The sequence below is a fragment of the Crotalus tigris genome, unplaced genomic scaffold, assembly GCF_016545835.1.
Source record: "Crotalus tigris isolate CLP2741 ecotype Arizona unplaced genomic scaffold, ASM1654583v1 scf7180000017639.5415321, whole genome shotgun sequence".
NCBI classification, from domain to species: Eukaryota; Metazoa; Chordata; class Lepidosauria; order Squamata; family Viperidae; genus Crotalus; species Crotalus tigris.
In genome coordinates, this window is record NW_024096532.1 from 1,424,830 (window position 1) to 1,449,568 (window position 24,739).

General features: G+C 43.5%; 1 protein-coding gene across 3 annotated transcripts in view; it reads left to right on the forward strand.

Annotated features, from left to right (window-relative positions):
* Positions 1-24,739, forward strand: part of CNOT3 (CCR4-NOT transcription complex subunit 3) — a 46,527-nt gene that overhangs the window by 11,121 nt on the left and 10,667 nt on the right. The window contains exons 2-15 of one of the 3 annotated variants that reach the window (XM_039335061.1): positions 887-934; positions 1,045-1,079; positions 3,093-3,167; positions 3,560-3,627; positions 3,876-3,950; positions 5,707-5,796; positions 8,458-8,586; positions 10,676-10,771; positions 11,591-11,810; positions 13,073-13,206; positions 13,601-13,657; positions 15,123-15,438; positions 16,666-16,771; positions 24,045-24,222. In XM_039335061.1, the coding sequence (XP_039190995.1) occupies positions 3,143-3,167; positions 3,560-3,627; positions 3,876-3,950; positions 5,707-5,796; positions 8,458-8,586; positions 10,676-10,771; positions 11,591-11,810; positions 13,073-13,206; positions 13,601-13,657; positions 15,123-15,438; positions 16,666-16,771; positions 24,045-24,222 (1,494 nt within the window). In that variant the 5' untranslated portion in view covers positions 887-934; positions 1,045-1,079; positions 3,093-3,142. The remainder of the gene's footprint in view (positions 1-886; positions 935-1,044; positions 1,080-3,092; positions 3,168-3,559; positions 3,628-3,875; positions 3,951-5,706; positions 5,797-8,457; positions 8,587-10,675; positions 10,772-11,590; positions 11,811-13,072; positions 13,207-13,600; positions 13,658-15,122; positions 15,439-16,665; positions 16,772-24,044; positions 24,223-24,739) is intronic. The other 2 variants (XM_039335060.1, XM_039335062.1) reach the window with 2 other exon arrangements.

Here is a 24,739-nt window from a genome sequence, read left to right on the forward strand (position 1 = left end):
TATACCACCTTTTAAGTTTAGGGACTTTAAAAAAAATGTATGGGGATCCACTGATATAATATTTTCCAAGTATAAACTTGTCCAGTTTATCACTTCAGGATGTTATTGCATTTATGCAATAGGCTTTACAGCAAAGTTCTGAGAGACTTTCTAAAAAGGGAAAACATCAACTTCATCCATGATATTTTGAGGGGGATGGGGAAAGCAAAACTTGTTCAGCCAGGGGAATTAGTCCCTAATATTCACCAGCCTTTCTCGCATAGGCATATCATGGTTTTTATTAGCACATCTTCAGTCAAGAAAAAGAGAGATGTCCCTTTGTGACCACCTGGAGGCTTTTCTCTTATCACTGTCAAGAAAGCAAGCAGCTATTCACAGAGAAAGCTTAACCTGCTTACTTCGGCATGGCCAGTGGCTTTAAAAGCACTACAAGTCTGCAGGGAGAAAGAAAAATACTGCAGATATGAGGGATGGTGACCTAGGCCTTATCTTGTGGGGGGAAACAAACTAATGTTTTTGTGGTGCTCTGTTCTCTACCCAATTCTGTAACAACTGGATTTGTGCAGAACATTGGGCTATAACACAGGTAATTCAGAGTCAAGTCTGAAGTAATCCTAGTAAAAATTGGGTTAAGTCCATGAACCATGGCTCAGTTAACGATGGATAAACATGTCTCAGAAATATATACTGCAGATCTCTCATCTCCCCTCTGCCCCAATTGGCTGAGTTTGCAAAGAGCATTCAACATATAGCAACCAGTTAGCATAGCCTGTTGAGTAAGCCAACCCACCATGAGGATCTGTGTAGACTTTATCTCAAGCTTCCTGGTAGAGAAGAAGGTGAGGTTGGTCCCTCCTGTTAGCCATATATTTTCTCACCTTTATAGGAACCTGGCTGGAGAGTAGGTCAACAGCAAGTGCCCAGGGGCCTCTAGGTAAGTGCAAGATTGATCTGCTCTCTTCAGAAGGCCCCAGGGCCTCCCAGCTAAAGCTGCTCTGTCGAATAACTTAGACTAGAACTAACAGCGGCTTGTTGATCCTTCAGATGTCCTTCGTGCTCCAGTTGTAAATGTACTCAAGGTATGGCTTTCAGTTAAGATTCCTTTCATTTTCATCCTGAGTTTGGTTTGGTTTTTCTGACTGAGAAAACAAGAGGTTTGAGCCGTGCAACCAGCTATGCAATGCGGCCTTTTGAGAGGCCTTTTCTGAAGCACTAGTGAGATTTAATGGGCAGTGACGCCCGGAAGTCGTTAGAGAGGCCAATGGCAGAGTCTCTTTTCCACTCAGGGTCTGTTTGGATCCAATAGGTTAAAGAAGCATGAGCAGGGGTCTTCAAACTCGACCCTTTTATGACTTGTGGGCATCAACTCCCAGAATTCTTTAGCCAGGCATGCCTGGCTGAGGAATTCTGGGAGTTGAAGTCCACAAGTCATAAAAGGGCCAAGTTTGAAGACCCCTGGGCATGAGAAAGGAAAGGCACAGTCTCTCTTTAAGACTCAAAATTGGCTACTGTGACCGAAAGGGGGAGGGGGGTTGTTTTCTTCCTCGTATTTTTGCTCCTGAAAACGCACCTTCTCCCACTCCAAAAACCTCAGCCTGGGTTGATGAGGTGAGATCAGAAGTAGAATGTAATAGTTCTAGAACAGGGGTGTCCAACTTCGGCAATTTTAAAAACTAATGGACTTCCAACTCTCAGAATTCCCCAACCATCATGGCTGGCTAGGGAATTCTGGGAATTGAAGTCCGCAGATCTTAAAGTTGCCAAGGTTGGACACCTCCATTGTAGAACAAACCCGGTTGGACAAAAGATGAAAATGGGAATGCTGTTGAAAATCACCCCAAATTTCTCCCACGTAGGCGTGTGTCACGGGAGAAAAGAAATGCCTTCAACCTCTCTGAAATACCCTCCCTGTTTTTCTTTCTTTCTGCCCCAGTGGTTCTCAACCTGTGGGTCGGGACCCCATTTGGGGTTGAACAACCATTTCACGGGGGTCGCCATTTTTTTCCCTCCTTTTCCTTAGCTGTGCTACTCCCTTTTATTCTATTGGCTTTTGAAAGCCAATAGAACAGACTATCTTGAATAGAGTCTAATTCTATTGGCTTTCAAAAGCCAATAGGAATTGTCCAGGCTGTCTCTGCCCTGCTGAGCCTGCCAAAAGTCCCATTCTGCAAACGGTGCTGCACCAGTTGAGTAGTCCTCGACTTACAACCGGTTGAATAGTCCTCGACTTACGACCGGTTGGGGGTTGCGGCATTAAAAAGGTTGAGAACCACTGTTCTACCCTCTCTCCCTTTCTTTGTGGACACTGGAGGAGGAGAGCCTATAAATGTTAGGAGGAGTCTTGTGGCACCTTTTCTGACTGAACACATTTCATTAAAAGGCATAAGCTTTGTGAGTCGTAGTTCATGCTTTTTAATCACATTCATTATTCAGAAAAGATGCTACCAAGCTCCTCCTGATTCCCCCCCCCCCTCCTTTCTTTGCAAACCTTTCTATTTTTCAGGTAGATTTTATGGATTTTGGTTTATTTTATTTTTATAGAAATTCTATATCTTTAATTGACAAAACCCCATGGAGAAAAGTTTTCTGGACGTAGAATGGAAAAGTGCAGGTGGTTCTCGACTTACGACCACAACTGAGCCCAATTTATGTTGCTAAGTGAGACATTTGTTAAGTGAGTTTTTCCCCATTTTACGACCTTTCTGGCCACCGTTGTTAAGCTAGTAATCTGGCTTCCTCATTGACTTTGCTTGACAGAAGATCACAAAAAGTTACCACATGACCCCAGGACACTGCAACCGTTATAAATATGAATCAGTTGCCAAGCATCTGAATTTTGATCATGTCACCATGGGGATGCTGCAGCGGTTATGTGAAAATGGTCATTTTTTTCAGTGTCATTGTAACTTTGCACGGTCACTAAATGAACTGTTGAGGACTATCTATACCTCATCCCTGATTTTCTACTTTATGCTGCTGTTTCAGAGTAGATTAGATGGGGGGAGGATAGTGGGAAGGTGGCCTTAGGGCACCTGCTTTTTTTCTTTGCCTTATTTCTTGTAATTTTTTTTTCTGCTTGTTCTCCTTAAAAGTGTCAACGCTCTATAAAGTATGAAGAGAGCCCCCCTATAGTGAAGGAAACATGGCAGATAAGAGGAAGCTACAAGGTAAGCTCTGTGGCTGGGCCAGGCGCCTGGTTCTCTTTAACAGAAGAGCAGAGGGTCTGTTCACCTAGGCTTGGCGCAGAAGAAAGAGGAGGACATAAAATTGAGCAAAGGGCAAACAGGATTCTTACTTTTGTAGCTTCGAATACCTGGCACAGGATGCCGCAGTTTATGGAATTGGATTAGGGAAGGGTGAAAAGAGTGAAGTTTTTGGTTGGTTTAGGAAACCAATAAAATGGGGGCAAAGGTGTTGGTATTTGGGAAGAAGGAGAAACAGGCAGCGTTTCAAAATTCCGATTGTCTTTCTTCCCATTTTAGGTTCCAGGGAACATATGAACCTTTTAGTTTCTGTGATTGCTTTCAACTAATTTATCTTTTGCCCCCCATTCTTGCAGGTGAGATCGATCGGTGTCTCAAAAAGGTATCGGAAGGTGTGGAACAGTTTGAAGATATCTGGCAGAAGGTGAGGGCTGCTGTCATCTCTCTGCCTGGGTTCTGTCCAAACTCCTTGATTATTTATTTATTTATGAGACTTCACCCCATGTAGTTTCTTATCCTAAATTTATTTTTGGGAGGGGGGGGCAGAGAGAGGAGGGAAGAAGTCCACTTGGCTCCTGCTTTTCCTTTATCCAGTTTGATTTTGCCCTCCTCCTCTTCCATCACATCTTGGGGGTTTCTCTCTCTCTCTCTCTCTCTCTTTCTCTGCTACAGCTCCATAATGCAGCGAATGCCAATCAGAAGGAGAAATATGAAGCTGATCTGAAAAAGGAGATTAAGAAGCTCCAGGTAAGAATGAGCCAGCTTCAGTATTCTTTGACATCCAGTCTCAGAAGATTAGTTATGGAGACTAGCCTGAAATCCAGGAAAGGCAGATGGGAAGTGTAGATAAAAGGAGGGGGTACGGAGTTGTCAAGTTGCAATGCAGTGTTTCCATTCCTCTCCAGAGACTGAATCAGTCTCAGTTTGTCAAAGTCACTTATTGTCAAGTGCCCGGGAAATCAGGGGATCCAGGCAGTTCAAATGGGTATAAAAATTTATTCCAAGCTTAAGCTCTCTACAAAAATCTGAACTATGGTAGTTCACAGGAATTCAAGGTGAGCTTAGATCTCTTGTGAGCAAGAAGGGATTCATGACCGATGACATATTTGACCCCTCCCTCAAGCTCAGCCTGGTCCTCTCCTACAGGTCTAGAGGTTTCCAATTGACAATTCCCATCGTTCTCCACTATTATTATTTAACTCAGAAGGGCTAATAATAAAAATTCAGATAAATAATCAAAGTTCAGGGAATCATTCAGTTGAAATCATCACTCCCTACATTTTTCACGAAAAACAACTATGTTGGAAAAAGCAGAATCTTGTGTGAGGAGAGAAAAGAAAAGGTAGCAAGCTATGTTTTGAGCTGCTGATTGCTTGGCTTCTAAATAGACAACAGTGAAATCCACTAGTTTACAGGTAGTCCTTGACTTACAATCATTCATGCTGAAGTTACAGCAGCACTGAAAAAAAAAGGACTTAATAATCGGTCTTTTTACTTACGACTATTGCAGCATTCCCACAGGCGCATGATCATGAAAATGTGGACATTTGGTAATTGGCATGCATTTACGACAGTTGCCGTGTCCAGGGTCACATGATTGCTATTTGTGATCTTCCCAGCCAACTTCCAATAGGCCAAATCAGTGGGGGAAGCTGGATTCACCTAACAGCCCTGTGAGTCAGTGAACTGCACTGATTTGCTTAACAACCGTGGTGGAAAAGATCGTAAAAGTGAGCATGATTCATTTAACAACTGCCTCACTTACTTGTTGGTTAGAAATTCTGTCCCAATTGTGGTCATAGGTCAACTACAGGTGGTCCTCGACTTACAACAGTTCATTTAGTGACTGTTGGAAGTAACAGTGGCACTGAAAAAAGTGATTTATGACCGTTGCAGCATCCCCATGATGACATGATCAAAATTCAGATGCTTGGCAACTGGCTCGTATTTACGACGGTCGCAGTGTCCCAGTATCATGTGATCCCCCTTTTGCGTCCTTCTGACAAGCAAAGTCAGTGAGGAAGGCCAGGTTCACTTCACAACTGTGCTACTAACTTAACAACTGCAGTGATTCCTTAATGACTGCAGCAAGGAAGGTCGTAAAATGAGGCAAAATTCACAACAAATGCCTCACTTAGCAACATAAATTTTGGGCTCAATTGTGATCGTAAGTTGGGAATTATCTGTACCTGTATAGCATAGAGGTATAGAAATGAGTCCATACTCATTCTTTATGTTTGACCATTGCTGTAATCACAAACTTTCCCTAACCTGGTGACACCCAGAAGTATTGATTTTTGTATAATTACTAAATACCATGAAGGTTGGCTGGCTGTGGATTATGGAATTCGAATTTGATATGTCTAGAAGGCATCAAGTTGGGTAAAGGCTGTTCTAAAAAGTTTCACTATTATGAGTGTTACTCTAGGGCTAGTTTATGCTGAAAAGATCTACTAATAAAAAGAACTAATTTGATCATAGAACCATTTTTCTCTTTCTGCAGAGATTGAGGGACCAGATCAAGACATGGGTTGCATCCAATGAGATTAAAGACAAAAGGCAGCTAATAGACAACCGGAAACTCATTGAGACGGTAAAAATCAAACTGAGAGAAAAGAATCTATTAACCATTATGTGTCAATGCCAAGCAAAATTTCAGGTGAAATTGATGTTTTTCAAGGAAACTGTGATTTTGGAGAACTAAATGAACCAGGTTAATTTTGCCCACTTTTAGGCTAGTTCTTACCAGCTCAGTCAGCTTTGGCACTTAAGACTTCTTGATATTTTTATGCTTAGCTCCTCCTTAACAGTGTTACCATTGGCTGCTAGCAGTGTGACCTCATAAAGGTGAGCCACCTGGCCATCTCACTTGTTACTTAAGCTGAGTAAGTGACAGAAAGGGGTTCTGTGGGGAGCCCAGGATCTTTTCTACACAACCTTCTTCAGAGTGACAACATGGGATAGACGGTAAGACCTTCTTAGTTTAAGGATTTAACTGGTAGTGCTTATGGAAAGTCTTCTAAACTTTGAAATTGGAGGTTTTGAAATAAGGGACTTTGCAAGGATCAAGCTGTATCTTGTATTTCCTAGGCAACCTGAATCTGTAGACATTTTATACATTTTCTTTTTGGAGGGGGGAAGGCACTCCTACAAACCTTCCTGTTGTATTTTTCTAGCGTCAAATCCAAGCACTGTGATTAAAAAGCACTTGTGGTTGGCGATGATTAGTATCTATGGGGACAAAAATGCGTATTTGCTGCATTGTTCATGATTGGGGGTTCTCTGTGTTACATGGTTCATTATTCAGTTTGTGATTGAAAATGCCTTTGTGTGCCTCACTTGTGTATATATATCACCAGTGTCAGTATTCTATAGAATCAGTTAAATATAAAATATTAATTTAAAAAAAGCGTTTGAATTAGACAATCCATTCCCTATTGGGGAATTGTTTCTGATATAGTTCCTTTCCTAAATGGAGAAGCAGAAAGACTATGAGCAGACAAAAAAGCTATGGGAGCAGGACGACTTCTGACTTCTTGCTCACTTTCCCATTGAGTTTGTGGGAATTTGGCAGGGAGCATCAGAAATCTTCCTTTCTTCTCTCCCTTCTCTGCTGCTCCTGGTTGGGAGAAGGAGCAAGGGATTGTGAGACTGGCTGGGAAACTGTCATGAAACGTGAAAAATATTGATCATTTGAGTATAGCAGCAGCCACAGTTTTCCCAAATTTCATTCCCTCAGGAGTCATGGGTCCCAGATTTTGCATACATTCTGTAAATTAGCCTATTTGAGGTACTTTGGTTCAAAAATTGATGCAATATGATGCATCGTTTTGACTAATTAAAAGACACAACAGTGAGAGTATTAGTAGCATCTAGGTGGGCCTAGCAAAACTATTTTTTGATACTTTGAATTAGGACAAAAATTAGTCTCGCTGTAATAGCACCATGTTAATGAGATTCACTATAGTTTGGGTTGGCCTGCTTATTTAAATAACTCAGCATTGTAGACAAAACAGGCTTATGAATTTTGGTAAGGAAGTTACCACAACAGTTCAGGAGCCAGGATTTCTGGATAGGAAGAAACAGAGTGACTCCCTATGATTAGAAGACTAAGATACTGGTGGTAGAATTTGTCTCTGGACAAGATTTCTCAGCAGGATTCCCTTGTTTTTTTAGAGCCAACTTTCATCACCTCCAAGCAATATCAGGTTAAGGATGGTTTTGAAACCTAGTCTATGTGTGGCAGTCAAATAGAATATTAGAATTGAAAGTGAAATTACCTTCTAAGATGCAGATAAGGAAAAGCCATTTTACATTGTCTGAGATCTCCCACTTGTTTTAATCTGCTCTGCACACATCCTAATTGCTGCTTCTCTTTTTGCAGCATTCAGCTTCTCTTCAGAGCTGGTCAGGAATCTCTCCAACTAATAGGAGACTGCAGAAATCCACATCCAGTTAATCCTCTGTGTGTTCCCCCCCCCCACATCCTAACGTTTCTTCCCACCTGCCCAGTGATTTTCAACCAACCAGACTGGTCACCATGGTGGGGGGGGGTATTTATTTGCAAAAGAGAAAATGAAAGGAGAGCTTAGTAGTACCTTGGTGGCTTAAACTTTCCTGAGGATGTAGAATTTATGGGAGATGCAACCACCAGATCAGACTCCAGAATTCATTCTGCAAATTCATTCATTCTGTCTTTGGTGGTGACCTTGCTTATCCTGAAGCAGAGCCAGAAGTTAATCGCAATAGAAGGAAATATCTGTAGGTCAGGGTTGAACTGTGGGGTCCTTGGTGCTCTCTGAGCTTGGTTGTTTGCTTGTTTACAGATGTTTCAGTACAACTTGGTAACAACAGTGTTGATGTTACCTAGATGGGCAGTGAAATGTCTGCAGGCAAACAACCAAGCTCAAAGAGCACCAAGGAGTCCATATAAATTAATTGGTTCTGCTGCCCCAGGACAAACAGTGGCGTTTTATATGTTTGCACAACTTCTGAAAGTTTGAAAGTGGCACAGATATCACACATGGAGGAGCCCTATGATTTGACCGTAAGCATTCTGGGTTTTCTCACCCTACTTTCAGATCAAAAATTGTGGTTGAAGTTACGTTCATCAGAGCACTTAATTTTTCAGTTTTTTGCAGTGCAGACATGCATTTCAGTGGAAAATCCCTGCTAGGAGCTGGATTCTGAGCCCTCCTGGGAGCTGTTTCCTGCTTTGCATTAACTCACTGAGACTTGTAACCTCTTTTTCCAGCAAATGGAGCGGTTCAAGGTAGTGGAACGTGAGACCAAGACAAAAGCCTACTCCAAAGAGGGGCTGGGCCTCGCCCAGAAAGTGGACCCAGCCCAGAAGGAGAAAGAGGAAGTTGGGCAGTGGCTGACGGTGAGAACCGGGGGGGGGGGAGTTGGCTGGATTGGACGGCAAAGCAGCTTCTGGAGAAATTGGGGAGCAGAACTAATTTCCCCAACCTTAAATTCAAAATATAATGGGTCCATATTAGAAATTACTCTTGTGATTTATCAGAGGTTACTAGGTAGGGCAAAGAGCATCCTGGAACTCTGTAATTGTGCTGTGGTTGATGGTCTTAAGGTCTAAAAGAGCCCTTTCCCTCATCCCCACCTCTGAGGTTAAAGAAAGAACCTGGAATGTTTGTCTCCCAAGAAGTAGACCCTTGTGGATATTTTGCTTGTTTGGTGGCAAAAAGTCTCATGACAACCTGAAAAGAAATTCTCTTGCCTGAATAAGGAAGAAGTTCTGGTGATGATGACCTTTGGCTAAACAGTTGCATAATGAGAAGAAGGCAGTCATAGCTTTGAACTCATTGAATGCAGAACAGAGGTTGAAGCTGGCCATAGAATCATAGTGCTGGAAAGGATCCTAGAGGTCCATCTGGATCTGTTTTCTCCTCTGAGCCCAGAGGCAGTTTCTTCAACTCAGTTCATATCAGTTGTCAGTGACCAAAGACATGTAATTTGGGGAATAGGTTTGGGATTCCATGCTGTTGAAAAATGGCAGTTTGTTAACAGAAGTTGGGCACCTCCTTCTCTTGGCCCACTGATCCTTTTATAAAAGAAAAGAAAAGAAATTGCATCGATTAGGAAAAGTAATAATTTGAATTACAATCTGGCCTGGTTTTCCCAACAGCTAAAAAGCAATTTACAAAAGCTGGTTTCTGTTCAGGTTTGGAAATTGAAAAAATGGAAATGTTTGACCGTGAAGGTGGTGACCAACAGGATTTACCTTTGTGTTAGGCGTTTGAGTGTGCTCCAGACAAATGATAGTGCCAGTCAAGCACAAGTTTGTGTAAATCCTTCCTCAAATTGCAGGAAAAACAAGCTCAAGTGGCACTTGGGTGCAACCTTTGTGCACACATGTGCACAGTTACTTATTTATTTTTATATTGCACAACACAATCATGACCTTAACAGTTTACAACACTTAATGGAGCAAAGGAAATAAAAATAGTGTCAGAAGGAATGAACATGCAACAAGGACTGATATTGACAAGACCAGCATCTCCAGTTAATGTTAATATTGGATCCTTCTGGCTATAGACAGTGGAAAGACACCAGTTAGGAAGAGCTGCAAGATCCATTGGCCAAGTGGTAGTTTATAGCTCTGCGATTCTGGCATTGGCAAGCTAATTAATGCACATAGTTTTTTTAAGAATACCTTCACAAACAACTGTTTAGGGAGCTGGCTGCTTTTAGTAATACCTAATTGTCACCATCTGTGCTTTCTTTATTACATAGTTAAAGGAGAAAGAGAAACACTGAGATCAGTAGAAAATTAAATGAAGAAAACATAAAGTACCTCCCACACACACACATACATACCTATATATATACAAGTAGAAATGGTAGAATACAAAAGACCAAAAATAAAAAATCTGTCACTGGTATTCAAAACAGCCCAGTGCCCTGCAGAAGCCTCATCAGGAAACAGCCTCTGCCATTCAAGATAGCATTTCATTAGATCTGTTGGCCCAAAAAATGTTATTCTTAAAATAAATTGGATGGTCTTTTTAAGGAGCCACCAGAGACTTTCTATTATACAAATGTGTGCTATATGCTATTATTGTGTATTAGATTACCCAGCAAATGATATTGATAAAACATCTTTTAGAAAATAGACCATAGGTAGGAAGTTAGTACAATTGCAATTCTGAAGAAAGTGAAACTTCCAGCTGGCACACAAGGTATTTCACCTTATGAACTCAATCTTTCAGAGATCTCCCAGAATTTCTGGGAGTTTCTGTTGGAAATCCCAGGCTGTAGATTATTTTTTTCCCATTGTGGTTGGCAGTGATCTGCTTCATTAACAAGGTTATTTGTATGTCTCCTTAGTTCTTACTACTACCCTAGTTACTGCTTTTTCCTGCATAGCTAAATAGCTTTGTATGTTTGCCCTGTCACTGTCTGACTGGATAATGATCTGTCTGCTACCTCTCTCCACCCTCCCTCCCTCCCAGAATACAATAGACACCTTGAACATGCAGGTGGATCAATTTGAGAGCGAAGTGGAGTCGCTCTCGGTCCAGACGCGCAAGAAGAAAGGAGACAAGGATGTGAGTTGATGAAATGCCTCTTTAGAAGGCTGTGCATAGGATGCATTGGGGGTTAATGAATAGAGTAGTTCTGTGGCTTCATATATTAAGATGTTCTGGTGTTGAAAATCCAGGCATTTGAAGGTTTGTCAAACCCTTCATTGATTAGATCCAATCCTTCCTTTTGTTCAGGAGCTTAAGGCAGCGTATTGGGTACTTCTATTTTTTCCCCACAGCAACAGCCCTATGTGGTGAGCTGGGCCGAAGAGAGAGAGTAACTGGCCCAGAATACTCGAAGGAACTTCCATGGCTGAGGATGGATTAGAAACTGGGTCTCATTGGAATCAGTCCAATATGGGAGACAGGTTAACTCAATGATGATTTGACAGTCACTTGCATTGCAAGTTTCATGTCCGAGCTGGACTTAGCATTTCAGAACAGATCCGAAATTGGCAATTATTTCAGAGGCATGTTTTACCTGTCTTTTTTTTTCTTTTCAAAAAAGCTTGAGCAGTCAATAACGTTTGTTGTGCTCTCCAAAGATTGGAGAGATAGGATTCCCCTTCCAGGAGTTTTGCAGCACCAATGCATTTGGAGGGCCCAAGGCTGGGAAATGATGCATTATAAAAATGTGCACATACATATATCCCAATCCAAAGACGAGGAATTCACTGTCAGAACTCAACAAGCCACATTCTGACTTAGCCCAGCGTTTCTCATCCTTGGCAACTTTTAAGATACATGGACTTCAACTCCCAGAATTCCCAGCCAGCATTTTAAGTTGCCAAGGTTGAGAAACGCTGGCTTAGTGTGTGCTCTCTGTTCTTCCCACGGAAACAGAAGCAAGACCGGATCGAGGGCCTGAAGCGGCATATTGAGAAGCATCGGTACCACATCCGGATGCTGGAGACAATCCTGCGTATGCTGGACAACGACTCTATCAACGTGGACTCTATCCGCAAAATCAAGGACGATGTGGAGTATTACGTCGATTCTTCGCAGGACCCCGATTTTGAGGAGAATGAGTTTCTCTACGATGACCTCGACTTAGAAGACATTCGTAAGTGTTACCTCTGGGTGGACAGTTGTGCGGGAGATTAGAGCTGAAGTGGTTGCCATAAAATCAGCATCACTTCCCTCCCCTGAAAACTCAAGACCTTGTCAAAGTAAAGGCAGCCTTTAGAGCTCCTTCAGAGCTCCCTGTATTTCTCTCAATGTTCCTGGCAGATTCTCTTTGAATTCTTGAACGGCAGTCATGACTATACATTCACATTCCATTCCAATGGCTGTTAAACAAAACGGTCACTAAGGGAAAGCTTAGATGCTACAAATATCACTGTTTGCTGTCATCTCTTTCAGATAAAATTCTCTGAACAGTGTTGTGTGTCTGACCTGTTTTTCCCCGTTTTTTTGCCTCCTCACAGAACAGAGAGAGAGCTGAAACAAGTGATTTCTTGCTGAGCTCCCTTTGTCCCCAGCCCAGTGTTTCCCTGAAACAGGGGTCTTCAAACTTGGCCCTTTTATGACTTGTGGACTTCAACTCCCAGAATTCCTCAGCCAGACACGGTGTCTGAGGAATTCTGGGAGTTGGAAGTCCACAAGTCATAAAAGGGCCAAGTTTGAAGACCCCTGCCCTAAAACATGCTAACTGCAACACTAACCAGCTCAGTTCTGTGATCTTAATTAGCTGATTAGAACCTAAAACTGACCAAATCTTAATCAGTTTCACACTGATGGCTTTTGTTGTTAGGCACACCGGTGGGAAAATGTATTTTTAAGACTGTTTATTACTATTGTATTTGCAAATAGTCGCAAATTAGGGCAGTTGCCAAATAAGGAGTAGCTGTGATTTTTACTTATTTGTCAGAATTCATTCGTTTTTCCTTCAAGAAATAAGGGTGGGGGTTTTCTTTAAAACAACTGAGCTTTCTGGTATTAGCTCTCCTTTTATTTTTATGTACAGGTGATCCTTGACTTACAACCACAATTGAGCCAAAAATTTCTGTTGTTAAGTGAGTCTTTCCTCATTTTACAGCCATTCTCGCCACAGTTAAGTGTGAGCACATGACTTCCTGGACACCACGACTGTTGTAAATAGGGACCGGTTGTCAAGCATCCCAGTTTTGACCACATGAACACGGGGGAGACTGCAGTAGTTGCAAGTGTGAAAAACGGTCGTACGTCACTTTTATGGGTGCTGTTGTAATTTTGAACAGTTGCTAAACAAATGGTTGTAAATTGAGGATTACCTGTTACATTAAGTGTGATCCATGAAAGTAAGACATTGTCTCTCTTCATTTGCTCTTCCTCTTGGTCCTCCAGCACAGGCACTGGTAGCCACTTCCCCACCCAGCCATAGCCACATGGAAGATGAGATGTTCAACCAATCCAGCAGCACCCCCACATCGACCACGTCCAGCTCCCCAATCCCACCCAGCCCTGCAAACTGCACAACGGTAAGGAGGGTCTTTTGTGAGGATGGTGAAGGAACTTCCATGGGTTCGTGGGAACGAAGCATACATGCATGAACTGACGAGGGCTTCACAAGGTCAGCTTGCCACGTTGATTCACAGGGGAGCATCTTTTCCTGTGATGATGCTTAAAGGTGCCTTTAAGTTGCCCTCATGGCTGGCTAGCTGCATCCGTTTACACAGCAAGGTTACAAATATGCTTTGCCATTGCCACCTTCTGGTAGATGGTGGTCTGTTTAACTAGTCTATCCATTTCCCTCAAATTCCCAGACAATCCCCCTCCAAATACGAACCAGGACTGAACTGGCTTCCCATCTCAGACAGTTGGTTAAGATGCTGCTTTGTGCTGAGATAGTCAACCTTTTTTCCCCTTTTTTAGGAGAACTCTGAAGATGATAAGAAACGAGGACGATCAACAGACAGTGAAATCAGCCAAGTGAGTTTGAAACGCTGGGTTCTTCACGATGGAATAGGCTGGAAACCATCTGTTTTGATTAAGGGGAAAGATGTTGGGACTCTTAAGGGCTCTTTTGTGGAGGAAGAAGTGCTGGAACTGGTTAGTTAGAGCTAACTATGGCGGATTATTTCTGATACAGTTCAGTGTAATTTTAATGACTGAGCCACTTCTTGAATTAGCTCAGAGAAATTGCTTGGAGAACTACATCCATGTGAGATCTCTCTGCATTCAGAAATATTCATGTTGAGGCGCTGTTTCTCTCTTGGACCTATTTGCACCTGCTTCTAAGAGACAGGTGATATTAATGTGGGAATGCATTTCACTTGACCAATTCCATGTATGAATTTCGAAGTTAGATAGCTCTGTAAGAGAGCCATACTTCAGTAAGACTGAAATGCTTCATTTGGCTATTTATGAGAAAGGACAAGGGAGTCAGAATTTGGAAACTATAGAGCAGGGGTCTTCAAACGTGGGCCTTTTACGACTTGTGGAGTTCAACTCCCAGGCACGCTGTCTGAGGAATTCTGGAAGTTGAAGTCCACAAGTCATAAAAGGGCCAAGTTTGAAGACTCCTGTCTTAGAGTTTTGTCTTTGTAATGGAAAAAAAATATTTGCAGTCCTATTTGTCTTTTACTGGTAATCCTCACAACCACAGCTGAGACGGGCAATTCCCTTATAAGCATTGTGGTTGTAAAGTGACACTTCACATAACTCCGCCCAATCCAAAATGGCAGTTCTGACTCTGGTAGTTAAGTGAACCCCCCTGATCATTAAGCATAATATGTAACTGTGACTTGCAACTTTCTGCCGTCTTTCCCATTGGCTTGTCGGAAGCCCACTGTGAAAATCGTAAAGGGCAATCATGATCTTGGACACTGTGACTTGTAAATGCATGCTGATTCCCAGCCCCTAAAAACACCCAAAACAATTACAATACATTAAAACTATTTTCTTTTTCAATATTTTATTAGTGTTTCTTAGAATAAAAGTTATTTAAAAAATTAAAGGAAAAACAAATTAAAAAAAGATAGAAAATAAAATGTCAAAAATTTGGAAAATGCGTAACTTGACCGTGCTTATAAGTCATCCCGTGTTGTAGGGTCTCCTGCTTGAGCAGGGGGTTGGACTAGAAGACCTCCCAGGTCCCTTCCAACTCTTTTATTCTGTTAAATTATTATCTGACCATGGGAATGCTGTGATAGCCACAAGCTCTAGGATTAGTCATAAACCTACCTGTTCATTGCCGTCTTAACTTTGAATGTTTGCCGAGCAAGCAGTCGGTAAACGAGGGACTACCTCTAATTGATTTTAATCTCTTCCATTTGTATTTGCTTTTGCGATATAAATGGCCTGGAGGTTCCCATTCGATCAGAGAAAGAGGGTTTTGTGGTGTAGACAAATAAAAAACTAATTTTTCCTCTGTTCCCTCCTCTGTTCTGCCTAGTCCCCAGCAAAGAACGGTTCAAAAGGCCTCCACAATAACCACCACCAGCCTCCTCCCACCATCCTTCCCAGCTATCCGATGGGCAGCAGCTCCAGCACATCGTCCTCCCTGGGGAACGGGCCTGGCTCCAACAGCAACGGGGCCGTCGCGGGCAGCGGGAATGCAAGCAGCAAAGCCAACCCTCCGGCAGGGCACGCACCGACCACCCCAACCCCTTACGCGCAGGCTGTGGCACCCCCACCCCCCAGCACCAATGCCTCACAGCCCCGGCCTCCCAGCACCCAGCAGAACGCCAGCAAGCAGAACGGTGCAACCAGTGAGTGAGCTGCGGAGGGTCTCCGGGTCACGGGGGCTGCTCTCCTGGTCTTCCGCACTTCCTGGAGTGCAGAACCTGCAGTCCTGCTGCAGAAGGTGGCCTTTGAAGAAGCTTCTTGCCTTCGTTGGAACACGCGGGTGATCTTTTAGTTGTACAGGTAGTCCTCGACTTACGACCACAATCAAGCCCCAGTTTTATGTTGCTAAGTGAAACATTTGTGAAGTGAGTTTTGCCCCAACTTTTTTACAACTTTTCTTGCCACAGTTGCTAAGTGAATCATCGCATTTGCTAAGTTAGCAACACAGTTGTGAAGTGAATCTGGCTTCCCCATTTGCCTTTGCTTGTCAGAAGGTCACAAAAGGGGGTCACACAACCCCGGGACACTGCCACCGTCATAAGTATGAGTTAGTTGCCAAGCGTCTGAACTTTGATCATGTGACCATGGGGATGCTGCAATGGTCTTAAGTGTGAAAACTAGTCATGTCACTTTTTTCAGTGCCGTTGTAACTTAGAACGGTCATTAAACGAACTATTATAAGTCAAGGACTACCTATATAGGTGATCCTTGACTTATAACTGTCATTGAGCCCAGAATTACAGTTGTAGGTCATTGCAGTCATAAGTTGAGACATCCACGTGATCAGACTCAGTTTTACAACATTTTTTTTGCAGCGGTTTTTAAAAGAGCACTTCAATCACTAAGTGAACGCCACAATAGTTAAGCAAATCCATTTCCCCCCCCCCATGGGTGTTTTTTTTTTTTTAACTGGAAAAAGGAAATAAACACCAGAAAGCAGCAAAAAACATAAATGTGACTCTGGGATGCTGCAAATGGACATAAAGGTGACCAGGTGGCCAAAAACCCAAAATTCCATCCTGTGACCGCAGGCGGGTATGTAGCCATTATAACTCCGCAAACAGGTTATAAGTTGCTCTGGGGTGGTCCATTGTAATTTCAAATGGTTATTAAACAGTCGGTCGTAAGTCGAGGAGTGCTTGTGTATAGACTGTTGTTTTACCTGAGAACAATCTTCTGCAGTCGCCTGTCCTCCAGATGTGTGGGATTCAACTCCCATAAATCCTATCAGGCTTGGCAATGCGTTGAGGTCCAACCCATCCAGGGGGCAGCCAATTGTGGAAAAAACTGGCATGGGACAAGCAAGGAATCAAGAGGGGAGATCCAGAGCTTCATGTTAGAGAGAATTTAGCCTCTCTGTCTCCTGCCAGGTTACAGCTCCGTGGTAGCCGACAACAGCTCAGATTCGACACTAAGCAGCGGCAACCAGTCATTGCCTAACCAGACAACGTCACACAATCCACCCAGTGCTTCCACGTGAGTATCTTCCTGGGTTTTTCTGTGTCTTCTTCCCTTCCTCTCAATACTTTTTCCCTATAAGCCTGGCAGCTGGACCCAGTAACCGCAGTCAACAACAACATCGTTGCATGTTTTTCCAGGCTTAAATTCAGCTTTTAACGTGTTTTAAGTTCTAGGTCAGGGGTAGGCAACCTTGGCTCTTTTATGACTCATGGACTTCAACTCCCAGAATTCCTGAGCCAGCATAGTTATGCTGGCTCAGGAATTCTGGGAGTTGAAGTCCACAAGTCATAAAAGAGCCAAGGTTGCCTACCCCAGTTCTAGGTAGTCCAAAGTCTAAATCAGTGTTTCTCAACCTTGACAATTTTAAGGCATGTGGACTTCAACTCCCATGCTGGCTGTGGAATTCTGGGAGTTGAAGCCCACATGCCTTAAAATTGTCAAGGTTGAGAAACACTGGTCTAAATAATTCAAAAAATTAAAATTCATTCACGTTAAGCCTCGGGGACTGAGAAACAGTTTCCAACTTTTGCTACTTTCTTCTGTCCCCTTTGAAAATACTATCTGTAGGGTCCCCCACTCCCTAACATTCCCATTCTAGGCAGGTTTTCAAGACCAGTTTGCTTTTTAACAACGTCATCCTACAATTTGGGAATCATTCCTTGTTTGGTATAGCTGCAGAAAATCTGCAGTAGACTGAATAGCCTCTGTCAGTTTGTGCTGGATTTCTGCAAAGTCGTTATTAGGCGAACATGCCAATTATTCCTCAGAAATAGAGGATTTTCACCTTCGTGTGAAATTGTAGCATGTGTATACAGCCTGGAACATGAATAACTTGGAGAAAAGAAATACCTTATATATTTATAAAGGGGGAAATTGGTTCAAATGGTGATTGTTCAGTCGGGTTCCTTTTCAGATCCATGCTAACAAGGGACAGGTGCTTCTTGACTTACCACCATTTGTTTAGCAACCATCCCAAGTTACAACGGCACTGAAAAATTGATTTACAATTGGTCCTCGCACTTAGGACCATTGCAGCATCTCCACAGTCACGTGGTTAAAATTCTGGCACTTGGCATGTATTTTTACAAGCGTTCCAGAGTCCTGGGGTCACGTGATCGCCCTTTGTGACCTTCCCAGCCAGCTTCCAACAGGCAAAGCCAATGGGGAAAGCCAGATTCACTTAACAGCTGTGTCATGGTTCCGACAGATGAAACTCTTCAAAAGAACTTCAAGGCATTGTTTACCTTTAAGAATCTTTTATTCGAGTAGCAGAATATTGGCACTGCATAATCGAAGCCAAAAACTGAATTCCCCTCCCCTGGGCACATAGTATCAAAGCACAATTCCCTCCTCCAATTAACAGTCATAAATCACTTTCCCCAATTAGCTTGAAGCACGGGCTTCCTCTCCAGTTATCCAGCCCGCCAATTCTTTATCAGCTCTGGGTTCGATAACCTTGATTCTCAGGCTAAGTTTAGTGTTGTTATTTCTAGCTCAGGGGTAGGCAACCCAAAACACTCAAAGAGCCACTTGGACCCGTTTCCCACCAAAAACAAAACACTGGGAGCCGCAAAACCCTTTTGATATCTAAAATGAAGATAACACTGCATATATATATATATATATATATATATATATATATATATATATGTAGGTCTTTGGTTGTTCGGGTTTTCTCTCCGCGTAAAATTGGAAGTGTCTTGGCGACGTTTCGACGAAGTCCCATTCGTCATCTTCAGGCTGGTGTTTTCAGCTTTGTGCTTCGAGCAGCTCGTGCTTCGAAGCTGAAAACACCAGCCTGAAGATGACGAATGGGACTTCGTCGAAACGTCGCCAAGACACTTCCAATTTTACGCGGGAGAAAACCCGAACAACCAAAGACCTACATACAAACACCCGCGAAAACCTCAGAAACATATATATATATATATATATATATATATATATATATATATATAGAAAGAGAGACGAGGGAAGATACGGCAGGTGGAAGTGCGGGTGAACCGCCAAACGTAACGGCCTGCCTACACATCAAAAGAAACATCACGGTTGGTCCGGAAAGGAGGAGAAGACCCCCTCGTGCAGCCGGAACGATCAGCTCCAATGAGGACAAACCACGGGAGGTGGTTGACGATGAACTCTCGCACACCGTTATAGAGGAGGAGGGAAGATCGGAGAGCGGCAGGGTGCAGGAGATCGAGCCGTCACACCCCCTACCCGACGATCCTGAGGACTCCCATGGAACACACGCGAATGCTTTTAACAACGTAAAAAAGGGGAGAACTGAGGAAGAGCGCTGCAACCAGGAGGGGCACGGCTTGATTGCTGTACACACACCCCCTGGACTGAGTACTCGGAGTAGGACACGCGCAAGACAGCTGGGCATGACAACGAATAAGAGACGACCCCTCCACCTTGCGGAATACCCCCCCCACGCTGCACCGGACCCATAGCAACTTACGAGATCATCAGGATGACGGACACATTAAAAACGAAAGTATTGAGACCGGAAATGAATGCGATTCTAAAAGTAACAACTGGACAAGATACGGTGGAGAAAGGAACGTGGAATGTGCACTACCTGAGCCTGAGGGGAGGTCAGAACATAAAGGCAACCGTAATAACTGGAATTGCCATCTAGCTAATCCGGAGTTGGGAGAATTGGAGATGGATGAGGATAAAAATGCAACCAAAAAGAGAAAAGAAGTACAAGTTAATTGCACACGGCTGAACCAATTAGGCCCGATAACAAGATCAAGGAGCCGGGCGCAAACCTTGACACGCCTATAAAAGACCTTCTCATTCTCTGGCGCGCCAGCCCTGAGGATGCCGGCAGGTGACGGCGAAAGCTTGGCGCTTTTTAAAACTTTTATAGTTTTAATTTATTAAAAACTTTTACAGTTTTTATTACCCTGGTGTTCAGTTTATATTTTCACCATGAATATTCCCAGGGTTCATATTTTTAACCTTTTTAATCGCGTGTGTGTGTGTGTGTGTGTGTGTGTGTGTGTGTGTGTGTGTGTGTGTGTGTGTATATATATATATATATATATATATATATATATATATATATATATATATATATATATATGCTTTCTGAGGTTTTCGCAGGTGTTTGTATGTAGGTCTTTGGTTTGGTTATTATTTTTCTCCCGCATCAAATTGGAAGTGTCTTGACGACATTTCGACGAAGTCTCATTCATCATCTTCAGGCTGGTGTTTTCGGCTTTGTGCTTCTAGGAGCAATGTGTGATCGTAGGTGTTTCTTCCTTTTAACTGCCAGTGGGGATATGAACTAATTGGATGAGAGCTTGGCTGTGTTCTAATTGGATGGAGGTGTGTTCTGATTGGTTAGGAGCATGGCTGTGCTCTGATTGGATGGGGGGTTGGCTGTGCTCTGATTGGTTGGGAGAGTGTTCTGTTTGGGTGGGGGCTTTGTTATGCTCAGGTTAGTCTGAGTTGCACAGGGATGTGAGATGGTGAGCTGCATTGCTATTGTTTGGCTTCGCGTTCGTGGTCGTGCCTCATCTTCATGGTGGATGTCAGTTTGCTTCATGTATGGATTGGAGGGGTTTAAAGTGGCTAATGATGCAGCTTTGGTCTGGCTTCTGGTTTGTGGTCGTGCCTCATCATCGGTGTGGGTTTGGGTTTGCTTTTTGCATGGATATGTGGTGCTGACATCCTGTGTGGCTTTTGTGAGTGTGGGTCTGATGTCATTCTTTGTGTTAGGGACTCGTTTGTCAATAAGGGCGGGTTTCCAAATGGCTGGTAGGTGGGAGGTATCATCTCGTTTGTTCATGCTGTGTGGGCGTTTTTCTATCTCGATGGCTTCTCTGATTATTCTGTTATTAAAGTATTCAGTTTTGGCGATAGTTCTGGTCTTTTTAAAATCAATTTCATGTCCTGTGATTTTAAGGTGTTGGACCAGGGAAGAAGTTGGTTCCTCTTTTTTGACTCTTGTTCTTCAATGCGTGCACTTATTCTTCTGTTGGTTTGTCCAATGTATGTGATGGGACAAGCGGTGCATGGGATTTCGTATACTCCTTGATTTTCTAATTCAATTTTGTCTTTGGGGTTTCTTAGGATGGTGGATATTTCTCTGTTTGTGCAGAATGCTGTCTTAATGTTGTGTTTGTGGAGGATCTTGCTGATTCTGTCTGTGGTGCCTTTTATGTAAGGGAGGAGGGCTTTGCCGTTTTCTTGTTCTCTCTTGGATTTTAGTGGGGGTTTCTTTTTGGAGTAGTTTGGTAATCTTATTTCTTTGGAATCCATTGGATGTAAGTACATTAGTGAGAGTGTGTAGTTCGGTTTTTAAGTGTTGTTCATCAGCTAAGCGTTTTGTTCTAGAGATGAGTGTCTTGGCTACAGAGTTGATCTGTGCTGGGTGGTGTTGTGAGAGAGCGTGCAGATAGCGGTTTGTGTGTGTTTTCTTCTGGTAGATGGTGTGTCCTAGGGAGCCATTGGATTTCTTGCAGACTAAGACATCCAGGAAGGGAAGTTGGTTATTAGCTTCTGTTTCCATGGTGCTGTATTTTGGGGGTGTAGGCTGTTGAGGTGTATGAGGAAATTGTCCAGTTTTTCTTTCCCATGTGGCCAGATTATGAAGGTGTCATCTACGTATCTGAGCCAGAGTTTGGGTTTGTGATCTGATTTTTCTAGAGCTTGGGTTTCAAAGTGTTCCATGTAGAGGTTTGCAATGACAGGTGAGAGGGGTGATCCCATGGGTGCTCCTTCTATTTGTTTGTATTTTTGTCTGTTATAGATGAAGTATGTGTTGGATAGGCAGTGGTTGGTCAGATCTAGGATATGTTTGGGGGGGGGTTATATTTGTTTTGGATAGCTGTCAAGGCTTCTTTGATTGGCACTTGGGTGAAGAGGGATATGACATCGAAGCTCACGAGTAGGTCGCTGGACTGTAAGTTTTGTTTCTTTATGATCTCTAAGAAATGGAATGAGAACAAGAAAACGGCAAAGCCCTCCTCCCTCACATAAAAGGCACCATAGACAGAATCAGCAAGATCCTCCACAAACACAACATTAAGACAGCATTCTGCACAAACAGAAAAATATCCACCATCCTAAGAAACCCCAAAGACAAAATTGAATTAGAAAATCAAGGAGTATACGAAATCCCACCACATACATCGGACAAACCAACAGAAGAATAAGTGCACGCATTGAAGAACATAAGAACTCAGTCAAAAAAGAGGAACCAACTTCTTCCTTGGTCCAACACCTTAAAATCACAGGACATGAAATTGATTTTAAAAAAGACCAGAACTATCGTCAAAACTGAATACTTTAAGAACAGAATAATCAGAGAAGCCATCGAGATAGAAAAACGCCCACACAGCATGAACAAACGAGATGATACCTCCCACCTACCAGCCATTTGGAAACCCGCCCTTATTGACAAACGAGTCCCTAACACAAAGAATGACACCAGACCCACACTCACAAAAGCCACACAGGATGTCACCACCACACGTCCACGCAAAAAGCAAACCCAAACCCACACCGATGATGAGGCACGACCACAACAGAAGCCAGACCAAAGCTGCATCATTAACCACTTTAAACCCCTCCAATCAATACATGAAGCAAACTGACACCCACTATGAAGATGAGGCACGACCACGAACGCGAAGCCAAACAATAGCAATGCAACTCACCATCTCACATCCCCGTGCAACTCAGACTGACCTGAGCACAACAAAGCCCCCACCCAAACAGAACACTCCCCCAACCAATCAGAGCACAGCCAACCCATCCAATCAGAGCACAGCCAACCCCCCATCCAATCAAAGCACAGCCATGCTCCTAACCAATCAGAACACACCTCCATCCAATCAGCCAAGCTCTCATCCAATCAGTTCATACCCCCACTGGCAGTTAAAAGGAAGAAACACCTACGATCACACATTGCTCCTAGAAGCACGGAGCCGAAAACACCAGCCCGAAGATGACGAATGAGACTTCGACGAAACGTGGCAAAGACTTCCAATTTGACGCGGGAGAAAACCCGAATAACCAAAGACCTACATACATACATACATACATACATACATACATACATACATACATACATGTAAAAAAGAGTATATGCAGTGTTATCTTCATTTTAGATGTCAAAAGGGTCTCTCTGTCTCTCCCTCCCTCTTTTTCTGTCTCTCTTTTTCTTTCTCTTTCCTCTCCCCCCCCCTCTCTCTTTTTCCCCCTCTCTCTCTTTCTGCCCTTGGTCTGCCAGTCCTCTTCCCCCACTCTTTCTTTCTCTCTTTCCTCTCTCTCTCTCTCTTTCAATCCCTCCCCCTCTCTCTCTTTCTCCCCCCCATCTCTTTCTCTCCCCCCCTTCTCCCTCTCTCCAATCTTCTGCTCACCTGGCAAGCTGGCTTCAAGCTGTTCTCCAACAAGCTCAGGGGTAGGCAACCTCGGCTCTTTTATGACTCATGGACTTCAACTCCCAGAATTCCTGAGTCAGCATAGCTGGGCTAGCTAGCTCTCTCCTGCTCTTCCTGCTTCCTGCAGAGATGCAGCAAAGGGAGGAGCTCCGCCCAGTAAGCTTTTCAGCTCTTGGAGAACACTGTGAGTCCACTCTCTTTTTTACACACACACACACAAAGACAGAGAGAGAGAGAGAAGGGAAGCGCAAGTGCCTCTGTCTGTCTCTGTCTCTGCAAATGGCAGCTGGGAGCCGCAGGGAAAAGGCTCAAAGAGCCACATGTGGCTCCAGAGCCGCAGGTTGCCGACCTGTGGTCTAGCTGGACTCTCATTCACATCCCACCCCTTCCGAGCATCATCTAATTCTAAAAGCGAAAGGGAAAAAAAGGCTACATTTTCATCTGTTGTCAATGCAAAACATCCGATGTTAGCAGCGTTGACGCTGCATGATTCACTGAACAACAATCATGGCAAAAAAAGGCGTAAAATTGGGCATGCTTAATGGCCATCTTGCTTAGTAATGAATATTCCATCCCAATTGTAATCGTAAGTCGAAGCAGAGGTCCCCAACCTTTTGGGCACCAGAGACCGGTTCCTTGGAGAGAGGTTTTTCTATCGACCGGAGGGGGCATGGTTTTGAGTGCTGCCTGCGTCCCGTGGATGGGGCTTTGCTTGTTTGTGCAGGCCGGTTGCTGGCATGCCACGGCTCAGTACTGGTCCACAAGGAATATGCTAATTGGCAGCTGTAGTTATTTCTTTAAAATCTTAATGGCTCTTCTGACTCCTTTTCCCAAAGAAACGGAGGTCAAGTTACCCCAAGAAACATCTTTGCCTTGCTTCATTCTGATAGGAAAGAGCCCAGTGCAGCTCCTCAGCCATCAAGTGTTGGCAACAGCACTGGATCCAGCCTCCTGGTGCCTCTGACTGCCAACCCACCTGCCTCACCCACACCCAGCTTCTCCGACAGCAAATCTGCCCAGACGTTGCTCAACGGGCCACCCCAGTTCAGCTCCACGCCTGAGATCAAGGTTAGAAGCCCTTTGGTTCCCTTGTGCCACACTTCCACCCAACAGACGGTTTCAAAGCATTGCTGTGGCTTGTGGGGAAGACAGCTCAGCTGGGAGAATTTTCAGAACCTGAAAAATTGCAATCTGGGACTCACCAAGACCTGTGCTAGAACCATAGTTTTCTAACCTGTCAATCAGTGGACTGGTGTTAGGGTGAACAAAAAGTGTTCAATTGTTTAGGCCAGGGGTAGGCAACCTTAGCTCTTTATGAACCATGGACTTCAACTCCCAGAATTCCTAAGCCAGCATGGCTCAGCATGGAAACCTCTCCCTTTCCCCTCAGCATGGCTGGCTCATGAATTCTGGGAGTTGAAGTCCATGAGTCATAAAAGAGCCATGGTTGCCTACCCATGGTTTAGGCATTTGGAGTAAAACAGGGACAGCACAAGGTTCTAAAAAAAGGTTTGGGATAGGGACAATAAAATGACAAACCTAAAGGAATTTAAAACTTTAAATGGAGAAAAAAACAGTATCCTAA